This window comes from Cynocephalus volans, chromosome X (assembly GCF_027409185.1).
Source record: "Cynocephalus volans isolate mCynVol1 chromosome X, mCynVol1.pri, whole genome shotgun sequence".
NCBI lineage: Eukaryota > Metazoa > Chordata > Mammalia > Dermoptera > Cynocephalidae > Cynocephalus > Cynocephalus volans.
The window spans coordinates 71,640,378-71,652,738 of NC_084478.1; the positions used below are offsets into that span (position 1 = coordinate 71,640,378).

Below are 12,361 nucleotides of genomic sequence, written 5' to 3' on the forward strand. Positions count from 1 at the left end.
TGAGCGAATGAATGGGAAGGGTGAAGCGGGTGAATAATGATGGATGGATGGACAGGTAGATGGATAGATGATTGATACATATGGATAGATTGGTGAATGGTTAGTTGGATTGGGTGAATGTACAAATGGATGAGTGAGTGGATAGGTGGATTAATGACTAAATGGGCGACAGATGGGTGGGTGGAGGAATGGATGGATGTATGGGTGGAGGGGTGGAGAAATGGACAAATCAGGAGTGTGATAAGTGAGCAAATGAAGGATTACATGGGCAGATAAATCGATTGAAAGGCTAGACTTAGCCTTGCCACTGCTCCCCCATCACCACATACTTTTAGTTACTTAAGATTAGGCATCCTTTGTGTGCTCTGCCCCATGCCTTCTCCTTTCCCACCACTTCATCTAATACTCCAAATGACACCATCAAGTGGGGAGAACTTTCTCCATCTGACAACTGAGGAAACAATGCAAGTCACTTGCTCAAGGACATAGCAAGTCAGTGGCAAAGCTGGGCTTTGAACCCACCATATGTGCAAGAGGCACTCCCTACTCAGTGCTCCTGCCACCCAGGAGCAGAGCCCTCTAGGGGAGGAAGTGAGATATGAGGCTGCTGGATGTGGACAGATAAAGGAGACTGCCCCCTCCAAGTGGGGTCTGCCTGGCAGAGAACCTGACGGGGGTGCGGGACCTGGGTTGTCCCCATCTGCACTCCCCTTACCCTGCATTTCACATCCAAAACCAGAGAGGAAGACATGTGCTCCAGTACTGCAGCAGAAATCTTGGTTAGAACTGGGGCTCTAACCCACACCTCCCTTCCTGGGGGGCAGCTTTGGAGGCCTGGCCATCTAGAGAAACACCACCCACCAATTACCCCCACCCCCAGCTGCCTCTGCCCTTCCACAGCCTGGGGGGCAGGGAGGGGACACTGCGCTGCATCATTCCCCATGGCACTCCGCTCTGGGGCCATTAACGGACGCCTATCGATCGGATCTGCTAAGTGCTGCTGATTCAGGCGGGTGGGGGTGGGGGCCCCTGGGGGCAAAGGGGGTAGGAGCTGGGCAGGAAGAGGGGGGAGTCCAGGAAGGAGGTGGGGAGAATTGGCAAAGCTCCCTGCCACCCCCATTTTCCAGATGACGCGACTGAGGCCCAACCAGCTTTGTAGGAGGCGGAGTCTCCCCAGGGTCCCTCTCAGGCTGTCCTAGGGGAGGGGGCTCTGGGAGCCATGAGGCCCCTCCCTGCCTCTCTCTCCATCTCCCGGCAAGCTCGGAGGGGCGGGGAGAGAGAGCTAGAGGAGGAGGAGAACTCAGGCAGCTCTGCAGAGGGGCCGGGAGCTCCGGTGTTTGGTACCCCCAGCCCCACTGCTGTTGCTGCTGCTGCAGTGTGGACACAGGTGAGGACGACCCTATGGGGAGGGGGAGGGGGCCACCAGTAGCACTGTACTTATCCTCTGGGCCAGCCCCCATGCCCTAGCCCACCCTGGGACAATCCCCAGGGGTCCCACTGGACCTTATCCTTTCAGATCCTCCTTCCAGGGACCCAGCCGCCTCCCCCTGCCTGTGCCGCCTTCTCTCCTAGGCCTGGCTGTAGCTGCTGCTTCTCTTCTCTCTCCTTGTGCTGCCGCTGCTGCTACTGGTATTGCTGCTGCCCAGCACACACCGCCAGCCCCTTGGGGTGTGGTTTCCCCAGGCCTGCCCCCAACGGTGGGAACCAGCCTTCTCCTGGCCTCCCCCACCAGCCTTCTGCAAGGACCAGCAGCCCCCCTTCCTGGAAACACACCCAACTCCCTCTCAATACCCCACCCACCTCTCCAGCCCATTTTCGGGGGAAACCCCCTTCATCTTTTTAGATACCCTGAGTGCTCTTGGGCTATGCCCAACTTCCTTCCAATTGAGTCCCAGCCCCTGGGGATTCCCCAAACCCCCTTTTCCTCCCCGCAGAACTCTTGAGAGTGTGGGCCAAGCTTGCTCAGTCTCTCCAGATACCCCTCCCCCAGATATCCCTCAGCCTCTTAAAAAATAACCCAGCCCCATACCTACCCCTTTCACTACCCCACTCCCTTCTCCAGCCCCACTAGGGGGCCCTTGCCTCTCCTTCCTTCCCCTGAACGGTAGAGTTTTGTAGACAGCACTCTCCCCCCCCACCCCCGCCCCCAGGCTATTCTTGGCAACTCTAGGCACTCCCAAGATACCTTTCAGCCTCTTTACAGCCTCCTGGCTCTCCAGCCACCCCCCTAGATGCACCAGCCCCCTTTCTAGATCCATGAGGGGGCTCCAATCCCCTTATCTTTCCCCCAGAAATCTTGAGGGTGTGGACAACCCTCCTCACGTTTCTCGGCCCCTCTAGAACTCCTCCCTTCCAGATACTCTCAGCCTCTTTCAAGCATCTCTGGTCCTGTTTCAATCCCTCTCAATGCCCCAATCTCCTCTCCAACTCCACTAAGGGCTTCTAGGCCCTTCTTCCTTTCCTGAGAACTCTTGAGAGTGTGGACAACTCCCCACGTGTTTCTTGGCCCCTTTAGATACCCCCCAGACATCTTTCAGGCACATGCTGACCCCTCTAGAATCATCTCAATCTCTCTAAGCACTCCCTGAGATCTTTCTTGGCCCCTGTGGACATCCCTTTTATGCTCCTCTTCTTGTTCCCTCGCCCCTTCTCAGTCCCTCCCACCATAGCCCAGTCCCCTCCTAGACCCTCTAAATGCTCCCCAAGCTCTTGCCCATCTCTCTAGTTCCTCCTCCTGGTTCCTCTTGGCCTCTCTAGACAACCCCAGTTTCCTTGTCCGGGTGGCCCAGGGCCTCTCCAAGCCCCTACCATCCTGGAGGCAGCCACATTCTCCTAAACACCCCCCACCCACCCAAGTCTGCGTGGGCCTGGGGAGCGCAGGATGGCTGCAGGTGTGGCTACCTGGCTGCCTTTTGCCCGGGCCGCTGCAGTGGGCTGGCTGCCCCTGGCCCAGCAGCCCCTGCCCCCAGCACCGGGGGTGAAGGCATCTCGAGGGGATGAAGTTCTGGTGGTGAACGTGAGTGGACGGCGCTTTGAGACCTGGAAGAACACGCTGGACCGCTACCCGGACACTCTGCTGGGCAGCTCTGAGAAGGAATTCTTCTACGACGCCGACTCGGGCGAGTACTTCTTCGATCGCGACCCAGACATGTTCCGCCACGTGCTGAACTTCTACCGCACAGGCAGGCTGCACTGCCCGCGGCAGGAGTGCATCCAGGCCTTCGACGAAGAACTGGCCTTCTACGGCCTGGTCCCCGAGCTCGTCGGTGACTGCTGCCTGGAGGAGTACCGGGACCGCAAGAAGGAGAATGCCGAGCGCCTGGCTGAGGATGAGGAGGCTGAGCAGGCTGGGGACGGGCCAGCCCTGCCGGCGGGCAGCTCCCTGAGACAGCGGCTCTGGCGGGCCTTCGAGAACCCACACACGAGCACCGCGGCCCTGGTTTTCTACTACGTGACCGGCTTTTTTATTGCCGTGTCGGTCATCGCCAACGTGGTCGAGACCATCCCCTGCCGTGGCTCTGCGCGGAGGCCCCCGAAAGAGCAGCCTTGTGGCGACCGCTTCCCTCAGGCCTTTTTCTGCATGGACACGGCCTGCGTGCTCATCTTCACGGGTGAATACCTCCTGCGGCTGTTTGCTGCCCCAAGCCGTTGCCGCTTCCTGCGGAGTGTCATGAGCCTCATCGATGTGGTGGCCATCCTGCCCTACTACATTGGGCTTTTCGTGACCAAGAACGACGATGTCTCAGGCGCCTTCGTCACCCTGCGTGTGTTCCGGGTGTTCCGCATCTTCAAGTTCTCCAGACACTCACAGGGCTTGCGGATTCTGGGTTACACACTCAAGAGCTGTGCCTCTGAACTGGGTTTTCTCCTTTTTTCCCTCACCATGGCCATCATCATCTTCGCTACTGTCATGTTCTATGCTGAGAAGGGCACAAACAAGACCAACTTTACCAGCATCCCTGCAGCCTTCTGGTATACCATTGTCACCATGACCACTCTTGGGTGAGTGCAGACCCTGTGTTGGGAGCTGCCTGATCAGTCAATTACACTCACCCTTTCTGTAAAATTAAGAAGGTTAGATAAATGATCTCTTTCTTTTTGAGCCTCAGTTTGCTCATCTGCAAAAACTGAGGAACTTGGACTTAATCTTCAAATCCCTCTCAGCTCTGACAATGCCTTGATTTTCCAGGATAGGAGGCTTGGGTTCTAGGATTGTCTTACCTGCTCTCTTTCTATTTTCTCAGGGCTTCAGTTTCCTCCTCTACAAAATGGGAAATGATGGTCCCTTCATCTAGAAAGGATTCAATGACATCATAGTTGTGAAAGATCCCTGAATGTTTTTAGTGCAGGATACATAGGTATTGGCTATCATCCCTTTTTCCATTTTGAGGTCCCATGGCTCCCAACCTTCTAGAATTATCTGCTGTGTGGTGCACTACCTCTGTGGCTTTGTGATTCCTTGATGTTTCCCAAAATAAGATATTTTCAGCATTATTATTATTATTATTATTATTATTATTATTATTTTACTGCCAATCCCTGACAGGAAATAGAGTTAGGATAAAGTTATCAAATGGAATCACCAAACTCATGATCTTCTTAAAGACGTTGTCTAAAGCAGGTGCTGTGATCCTTCTCTAAGTTTCCACCACTGGGATTAGGTATACAGTTGGTGCTCAGTATCTTTTGAATGACTGAATGAATTGGGCTTGCCCAGTGCCTTAATAGAGGTACAGAAAAATTGACTTGAGGTTTCTAAGGAGTACAAATTAATTCTGGTTGGAGGTTCAGGATCAGATAGACAATGGGTTGGCACTGGGTATTTTGATGCCTTTTATCCTATTCAGTCCTCACCACAACCCTGTGAGGGTGGATGGTTGCCCATGTCTCACAAAGTTGGAGAGACTTTTGAGCAGAGTCCTGAATGCATAAAATGAGTCAAAACACAGAAATAAGGAAGAGCCACCCTAGGGCACAGCCTAAGCAAAAGCCTAGAGGCTGAAGACTGCAGAGGCTGTGTTTCTTTGGAGGGGTTATGATTGGTCCTGTGGTTAGAACAAAAGTATGCTGTAGATCTTGGACAAGTCAGGTAGGGAACCTCCCTGAGCTTCGGTTTCCCTCTCTGTGAAAAAAGTTAGTAAGGTTGACTCTGCTCCATCTCCATGGGAAGGAGTTCAAGGCTCCCTCCTATTTTTTCATGTGAGAACAGTTTCAAGGCTTCTCCTGGGATAATAAGAAGGGAACCTACCTAGAGAAGGTAAAACAGAGGCAGGCAAAACCAACAGAACACTCCTCCCGGGCCTCGGAGCCCCTGGGCTGGCCTGTGGTCATGGGACTCTCTCCCCAGGAGGCTATTTTTTCTGCCTGTGACTTCCCCATTCCCTCCTCTGCTTGGTATTAATAGATTTCCAGCTGACCCAGATGCCCGGTGTGCAGCTCAGATGGGGGCAGCAGCTGGTAGGGGCTGAGGGCCAGGCCCATTTCTCATTTGACCCCCACTGGTTGCCAGAGAGGTCATTCTCCCCATTTTGCAAAGCAAGAAACTGAGGCTCAGAGAATTTGAGTGCCTGGCCAGGGTCACAGAGCAAGTTGGGGTTGGATGGGATGGAATTGGGGGCTAAGAGGTGAGTGGGCACTTTTCCTGACCTCGGTCTACCTCCTCCCGCCCCAGCTACGGAGACATGGTGCCCAGCACCATTGCTGGCAAGATTTTTGGGTCCATCTGCTCACTCAGTGGCGTCTTGGTCATCGCTCTGCCTGTGCCAGTCATTGTGTCCAACTTTAGCCGCATCTACCACCAGAACCAGCGCGCTGACAAGCGCCGAGCACAGCAGGTAATAGCACCTCCCATCTGAGAGCCTTCTATTCCCCACACCCCAAACCAGTCTACTCTTGGACTTGCCCAACTCACCCTTTATCTCCTCTTCTCTCATAGAAGGTACGCTTGGCAAGGATCCGGCTGGCAAAGAGTGGCACCACCAATGCCTTCCTGCAGTACAAACAGAATGGGGGCCTCGAGGTGGGTAGGGGCCCAGACTGGTGTTTCGGGTTAGCAATAATGGGGAGGTGATGACAAGGAAGGTGCTGACCTCATGTCTCTGCTCCGTCCACTCTAGGACAGTGGCAGTGGGGAGGAACAGGTGCTGTGTGTCAGGAACCGTTCTGCTTTCGAGCAGCAACATCACCACTTGCTGCATTGTCTAGAGAAGACAACGGTGAGGCCTAATGGGAGGTGGCATGGCAGAATGAAGGTGGTCCCTCTGCTGCCAAATCAGCTTCCTCCCTTGGATGGAAGGCTTACTACTAATTGGGGAAATCACACAGGGCTTCCTGGAAGAGGCCACAACAGAGCTAGGCCTTGAAGGGTGGGCAAGGGAAGGGAAGGGAAGAGAAAGTGACTTCCAGAAAGGAGGGAACAGCCTGAGCAAAAGGACCGGGGATGGGATCAGCTCCCATGGGGTGCCCTGTGACCCTGCCTCCCTTCTGCCCACAGTGTCATGAGTTCACAGACGAGCTAACCTTCAGCGAGGCCCTGGGAGCTGTCTCGCTGGGTGGACGCACCAGCCGCAGCACCTCTGTGTCCTCCCAGCAGATGGGACCCGGCAGCCTTCTATCTTCTTGCTGCCCTCGCAGGGGCAAGCGCCGTGCCATCCGCCTAGCCAACTCCACTGCCTCGGTTAGCCGTGGCAGCATGCAGGAGCTGGACACACTAGCAGGGCTGCGGAGAAGCCCTGCCCCTCAGAGGTAAGCACCCCTCCCATCTGCTGGCCACACCTGGGGAAGCTCAGAGCTTGGACCAATGGCCCTGAGGTTTCATGACTCCAGGCCTAGCAAGTCAAGCTTGAACCCAAACTCCTCCATGCTGGGAGCTTGGGCTTATCTTGTCTGGAATTCCTCATTCTTTATTTGCTCTTTTGCCAGATATTTATTGAGCACCTACTGTATGTTAGGAACAGTTTTAGGCACTTTGGATGTAGCAGTGAACAGAACAGACAGAAATCCCTGACCTTTGGAAACTTGGTGGGATAAGACATCAGGTTAATAAATACACAGGTTATGTATCATGTCAAACAGCTATAAGCACCAAAGAGAAAAATAAATCAGGGATGGGGGATAGAGAGTGTAGAGCAATTTTAATAGATGATGCAGTTTTAATAGTGAGGTCAGGGAAGGCTTTACTGAGTTGGCATCTGAGTGGAGAACTGAAGGAGGTGAGAGAAGAAGCTGTGCAGATAAGTAGAGTAAGAGCTTTCTAGGCAGAGTGAACAACCTGTGCAAAGGCCTGAGGCAGATGTGGGTCTGCATGTTAGAGACACAGCAAGGAGGCTACTGTGGGCGGAGTGGAGTGAGCGAGGGGGAGAGTGGTAGGAGGTAAAGTTAGAAGAGAATGAAGATCTGTGCTGGCTGGTGAGCTCAGTTGGCAGAGTGTGGTGTTATAACATCAAGGTCAAGCGTTTGGATCCCCTTACCAGCCAGCTGCCAAAAAAGAAAAAAAAAGGAATGAGGACCCAACTGTGCAGATCCTACTGTAGAGTCTTGTAAGGATTTTGGCATTGTTAGGAGTAACCAAAAGAGAACATTTTTGTGTGTGTGCTCACTATGTTCCAGGCACCTCTCTGAGCACTTGTGTCATTTATTATGTCACTTAATCTCTTCAACAACCCTATGAGGTAGGAAATGCAGTCGTCCCTCGGTATCCATGGGGGAATTGATTCCAGGACCTCCCTCGGCTACTGAAATCCACATATGCTCAAGTCCATGATATAAAATGGCATAGTATTTGCATATAACCTACGCACATCCTCCTGTATATCTTAAATCATCTCTAGATTACTTATGATACCTAATACAATGTAAATACTATGTAAATCGTTGTTACACTGTATTATTTATTTTTTGAATATTTTCCATCCATGGTTGAATTTGTGGATATGGAACCCGCAGATACGAAGGGCCAACTGTATTATTCTCCTGCTACACATGAGAGGAAAGAGAGGTTTAGAGTGGTTAAAGTGGGATGAGGATTTGAACCCAGGACTATCTGACTCCAGAGCCCTTCCTCATTATTGAGGATGAAGGGGAAGCACTTAGCACAGTGCCAGGGACCCAGTAGGTGTTCAATAAATGTCATGATTACTGTGGCGAGTATTCAGATGACTTTTTAAGAGCCTTCTATCTTCCCCACCCTTGTCCACAGCCGCTCAAGCCTCAATGCCAAGCCCCATGACAGCCTTGACTTGAACTGCGACAGCCGGGACTTCGTGGCTGCCATTATCAGTATCCCTACCCCTCCTGCCAACACCCCAGAGGAAAGCCAACCTTCCTCCCCTGGTGGCGGCGGCAGGGTCAGCAGCACTCTCAGGAACTCCAGGCTGGGTACCCCTTGCGTCCTCCCTGAGACTGTCAAGATCTCTTCCCTGTGAGGGGCGGGCCTGCCCATTCGGTGGGCCCTCTTCATTCTTGGGGACTCCTTTCCAAAGCCATATTTTGGGGAGGCAGAGAGGGGCAGGCGAGGGGACCCCCTTCTGCCCCCCACCAAGAACTATGCAATGGAGTTTCATGGAATGGCCCACGTGGTGGGGAAGTAGCCAGGGAATGGGAAACTTCCCCCACTCCAGACAATTTTCCTGGCAGGAGCTGAAACACTGGGCTTCCGCAGGCCCCCAACCTTCTTGCCCCAGTACACTGGGACTGGCCCCTCTCCTCCAGCTGGCCTCCTGCATGCTCCTCCCCTCAGGCCCTCAGAGATAGTTAAAGCTCCCATTTGACATCTGAGCTCTGGCCTGAGAATGAGAGTTGAAATTTCCTCTTCCCTCTGGCTGGGCCATGGAGGTTTGGGGGTTCAGAGAAGAGAACCCTCACCTCTGAATTGGCCTCTAGGAGACGTCCCCACCCTCCACCAGGCTCAACAATTCTCAGATTCCAAAGCTTGGAATGCAACCACAGGCTTCAGGGGCTGTGGCCTTAGCAGTGACCTGCCACCCCCAGGCCTTGGCTGAGGGGTCAACCTGCCTCTCCCAACACACACAGATAGCACAAAACCACCACCTCCTTCCCTGGCTGCTGAAAATGGGTCCCTGTAACCCTGTCCCCTGCTGGGCCCCCAGCAAACTCTAGCAATAGCAGCTGCTGCCATGACATTATGCAAAGCCTCTGACCAGTTTTCTGCAGCATTTACATCTGCCCTCATCAGAGGAGCCACCTCTATGATTCCTTCACTCCTCTCCTCTGGTTTGCTTCCTTCCTGGGTTGGGCTGGAGTCTGGACTGGCTGAGATAAGAGACTGGCAGCCAACAAGAGCTTAGCTGTGTTTCGAGATCAGGGGCTGATTCCATGTTCCTACGCAGGAGTCCAGAAGTGACATGGGTTGAGGTCTGGATTGTTCCTGAACTCTGGGAGTTGTATGAGGCAGGATGAACTTCTTTATCTCTTTCTCTTACCCCACAACTCCTTTTCACATACTCCTCTCTCTTCTCTCTCTTGGGTCACCTTCTGTAACTCTGCTCTCAGGCTGAAATCTGGCATCATCTCAGGTTCCCTGTCCCCAGCACTGTCCCCATGGAGCTAGCGGCTGATAAAGCTGTCATTTCCATCAGTCAATAAAACCTGAGAGGAGAGATGAGGACTGAGTACCTCCTGGCTCTGTGGGTTTGGGGGCTGGGTTGGGCTGGGGGGTCTAAAACACTCATTTGAATTCCTTTCAACTAGTAGAAGGGCTGTAGTGGGGTAAAGGTATGACAGGTAGATGGTTGGTGATGTACTCTGGAAGATGCGGCTCTAGAACTGATGGTTTGAAGAGTCGAATCTATGGCCAGTAAAGCAGGCTAGGGGGTCTTGAGACATTCCTCTTTAACATCGTCTGCTCCAGCTCCCTCATTCACATATGGGGAAACCAAGACCCAGAGCAGTATGTGGTTGGTTAGAGGAGACTTAAGCCCAGGCTTCCTGACAGCAAACAACTGAATTCAATCCTAATAAAAGCATCTTTCATTTTGGCGAATTCCCCTTCCTTGTGGCTGTCCCCTACATTCTCTCTTGTGGGCTACTGGCTATGCTAGGCTAGTGTGTGACTGAGCTCTGTCGAGCACTGAGAAAACAGATCTTGGATTCAGATTGACCTGGTTTCCAATCCCTGGGTGAGAGAATCACTTACCTTCTGTTGTTAACCTGTGAAAGAGAGATAATTCATTTATTCACCAAATTTTATTAGTTGCCCATTATGTGTTAGCCCTAGGGATACAAAGATGGGCAGAGCAGACATTGACTCTGATGTACAGAGTTGAGCATGGAAGGCAGACAGTTAAGCAATTACAACATAGTGTGGTAGAACTAAGGTCAGCGGACTGTGGAAGCATGCAGATGGCAGGAAAACCTAATCTGGCCAACACATAAGCAATGAGTTGGAGTCAACCAGGCAAAAGGTGAACGGGGGCTGGCTGGTCAACTCAACTGGTTAGAGGGTGGTGCTGATAACACCAGGGTCCAGGGTTTGATCCCTGTATCAGCCAGCTGCCAGGAAAAAAAAAAAAGGTGAAAGGATGAAAATATTTTAGACAGAAGGAACAGCATGTGGAGTGATATGGAGGTTAGAGAGTAAGCTTAGCCTTTGGGGAACTGAAAGTAGTTCAGTGTGGCTAGGGAGGAGAGTGTGAGGCTATGAGGAGAGGACAGATGGAGAGGTAGGCCAGATCACAAAAGACCTTGGAAACTGTGATACGAATTTCGAACTTCATCCTAAGGATAATGGGGACATCTGAAGGCTTAGAAACAGGAAAGTCATGATGAGGTTTGTTTTTCAGAAGGATCATTCTGGCTGTGGAGAGTGGACTGTAGAGAAACAGTCCTGGAGGGAGGAAGAGCAGTGAGGAGGCTTTTATGGTAGTACAGTTGGTAGGTGATGGTGGCTTAGACCAAAGTGGTAGTGGCAGTAGAATTGGAGAGTCAAGAGATTTCGAAGGTAGAATTGGCAAGACTTGAAATTGACAGGCAAGTGGGAGTTGAGGAAGAAGAGGGAGCAGTCAAGGTTGACTTCCATGTTTTGGGCTTGGGCAATGGCTGGATGGGGGTACTCTTACACTGTCAAAGGGAACATCAAAGCTGTTAGAGCACAGTGCCAGACACACAGTTAAGAACTCGGTGAAGGTTCGTTATAATTATTATCATGAGTCCAGTTTAGGTATGTAGTGCTGGACAAATATCCAGTAGGATACATGGGTCTGGAGTGAGACAATCATGAGAAGATTCAACGTGATAATGTGCATAGGCAATCGGTACAAAGCTGTGAACACAACAGGCCCAGTAAACGTGAGTTTTCTCCTATAAAGTCTCATGAACAGAAAACAACAGTAGAGCCCGTTTATTACTGAGGCTTTTCAGGGAAGAATTTTAACTAGGGTCAACATCTGAAGGGGGAAGGTTCGGGGGCACTCAGAAAAGCTTTCCGATGGTCTCTTAGTCAACCTGTTGTATGGCTTGGCTCCCAAGACTGGCAGTGAGCCCTCACCTCTCACAACACCTTCTTGGTTCATTAGCTCATTTGAACTCCATAACTATTCCTTTTTTTTTTTTTTTTTTGTGACCGTGCTCACCCAGTGAGCGAACCGGCCATCCCTATATAGGATCCGAACCCGCGGCAGGAGCGCTCCTGCGCTCCCAGCGCCGCACTCTCCCGAGTGAGCCACGGGGTCGGCCTGAACTCTATAACTATTCCTGAGGCAGTCTGGGCAGGCATTATCATTCCCATTTTATATCTGAGTAATCTCAAAAGAGACACAATGACTTGGTCAAGGTCATACAGTTGTTACTGGTCCATCTGGGCCTGGAACTGAGGTCTTCCTGACTCCAAAGCCTGGGATCCTTCCACTGCACCACCATGCAGACTCATTTATTGAGCACTTACTATGTGCCAGGCACAGCACCAGGCCCTTTACAAGCATCTTTGATCCTTAAGTTGGAATTATCATTGCCATTTTACAGAGAAGTAGAAATAGTGGGTGGGGTGGGTGTTAAACGACTTGCCAAAGATCACTCAGACAGGAATGAAGCTACGATTAGCTTGTAGCTCTCCTGCCGCTAATAGCAGGGATTTTACCAACCCTAGTGCGAGACGCCTGCTGGTGACAGAGCTGGTTCATAAACATTTCGCTCGAGCCAAGCAAACTCGGTTTTGGAAAAAAGGCTGTGCCGCGCCTGCGCACTAGCCACAGGGGAGGGGAGGTCAACGCGAGGGCGAGAGTGCGCTGGTGCCAGAGAAGGCGTGTCTGTTTCCCAAACATCCACAGTCCCCACGGTGCGTGTATGTCTCAAGGTTGGCCTGTCAACTTGAGTGACTGCGTCTCTTAACCAATCACAGCAGAACTCC

The 12,361-nt window shown here is 52.1% G+C and overlaps 1 protein-coding gene across 1 annotated transcript; it reads left to right on the forward strand.

Moving 5' to 3' along the window:
- The first annotated feature begins 2,881 nt into the window (after positions 1-2,881).
- KCND1 (potassium voltage-gated channel subfamily D member 1) lies at positions 2,882-8,423 on the forward strand. Its single transcript, XM_063084320.1, has 6 exons — positions 2,882-4,002; positions 5,672-5,834; positions 5,936-6,019; positions 6,117-6,215; positions 6,494-6,744; positions 8,198-8,423. The coding sequence occupies exons 1-6, from the start codon at positions 2,882-2,884 to the stop codon at positions 8,421-8,423; spliced, it is 1,944 nt and encodes a 647-aa protein (XP_062940390.1).
- The last annotated feature ends 3,938 nt before the right edge of the window (positions 8,424-12,361 follow it).

Bases quoted from the DNA above. Each gene is read 5' to 3' on its own strand.
- KCND1 (XM_063084320.1), top strand. From the start codon at position 2,882: ATGGCTGCAGGTGTGGCTACCTGGCTGCCTTTTGCCCGGGCCGCTGCA. The intron at 5,835-5,935 runs GTAATAGCACCT...CTTCTCTCATAG, and splicing joins ACAAGCGCCGAGCACAGCAG to AAGGTACGCTTGGCAAGGAT. The intron at 6,745-8,197 runs GTAAGCACCCCT...CCTTGTCCACAG, and splicing joins AGAAGCCCTGCCCCTCAGAG to CCGCTCAAGCCTCAATGCCA.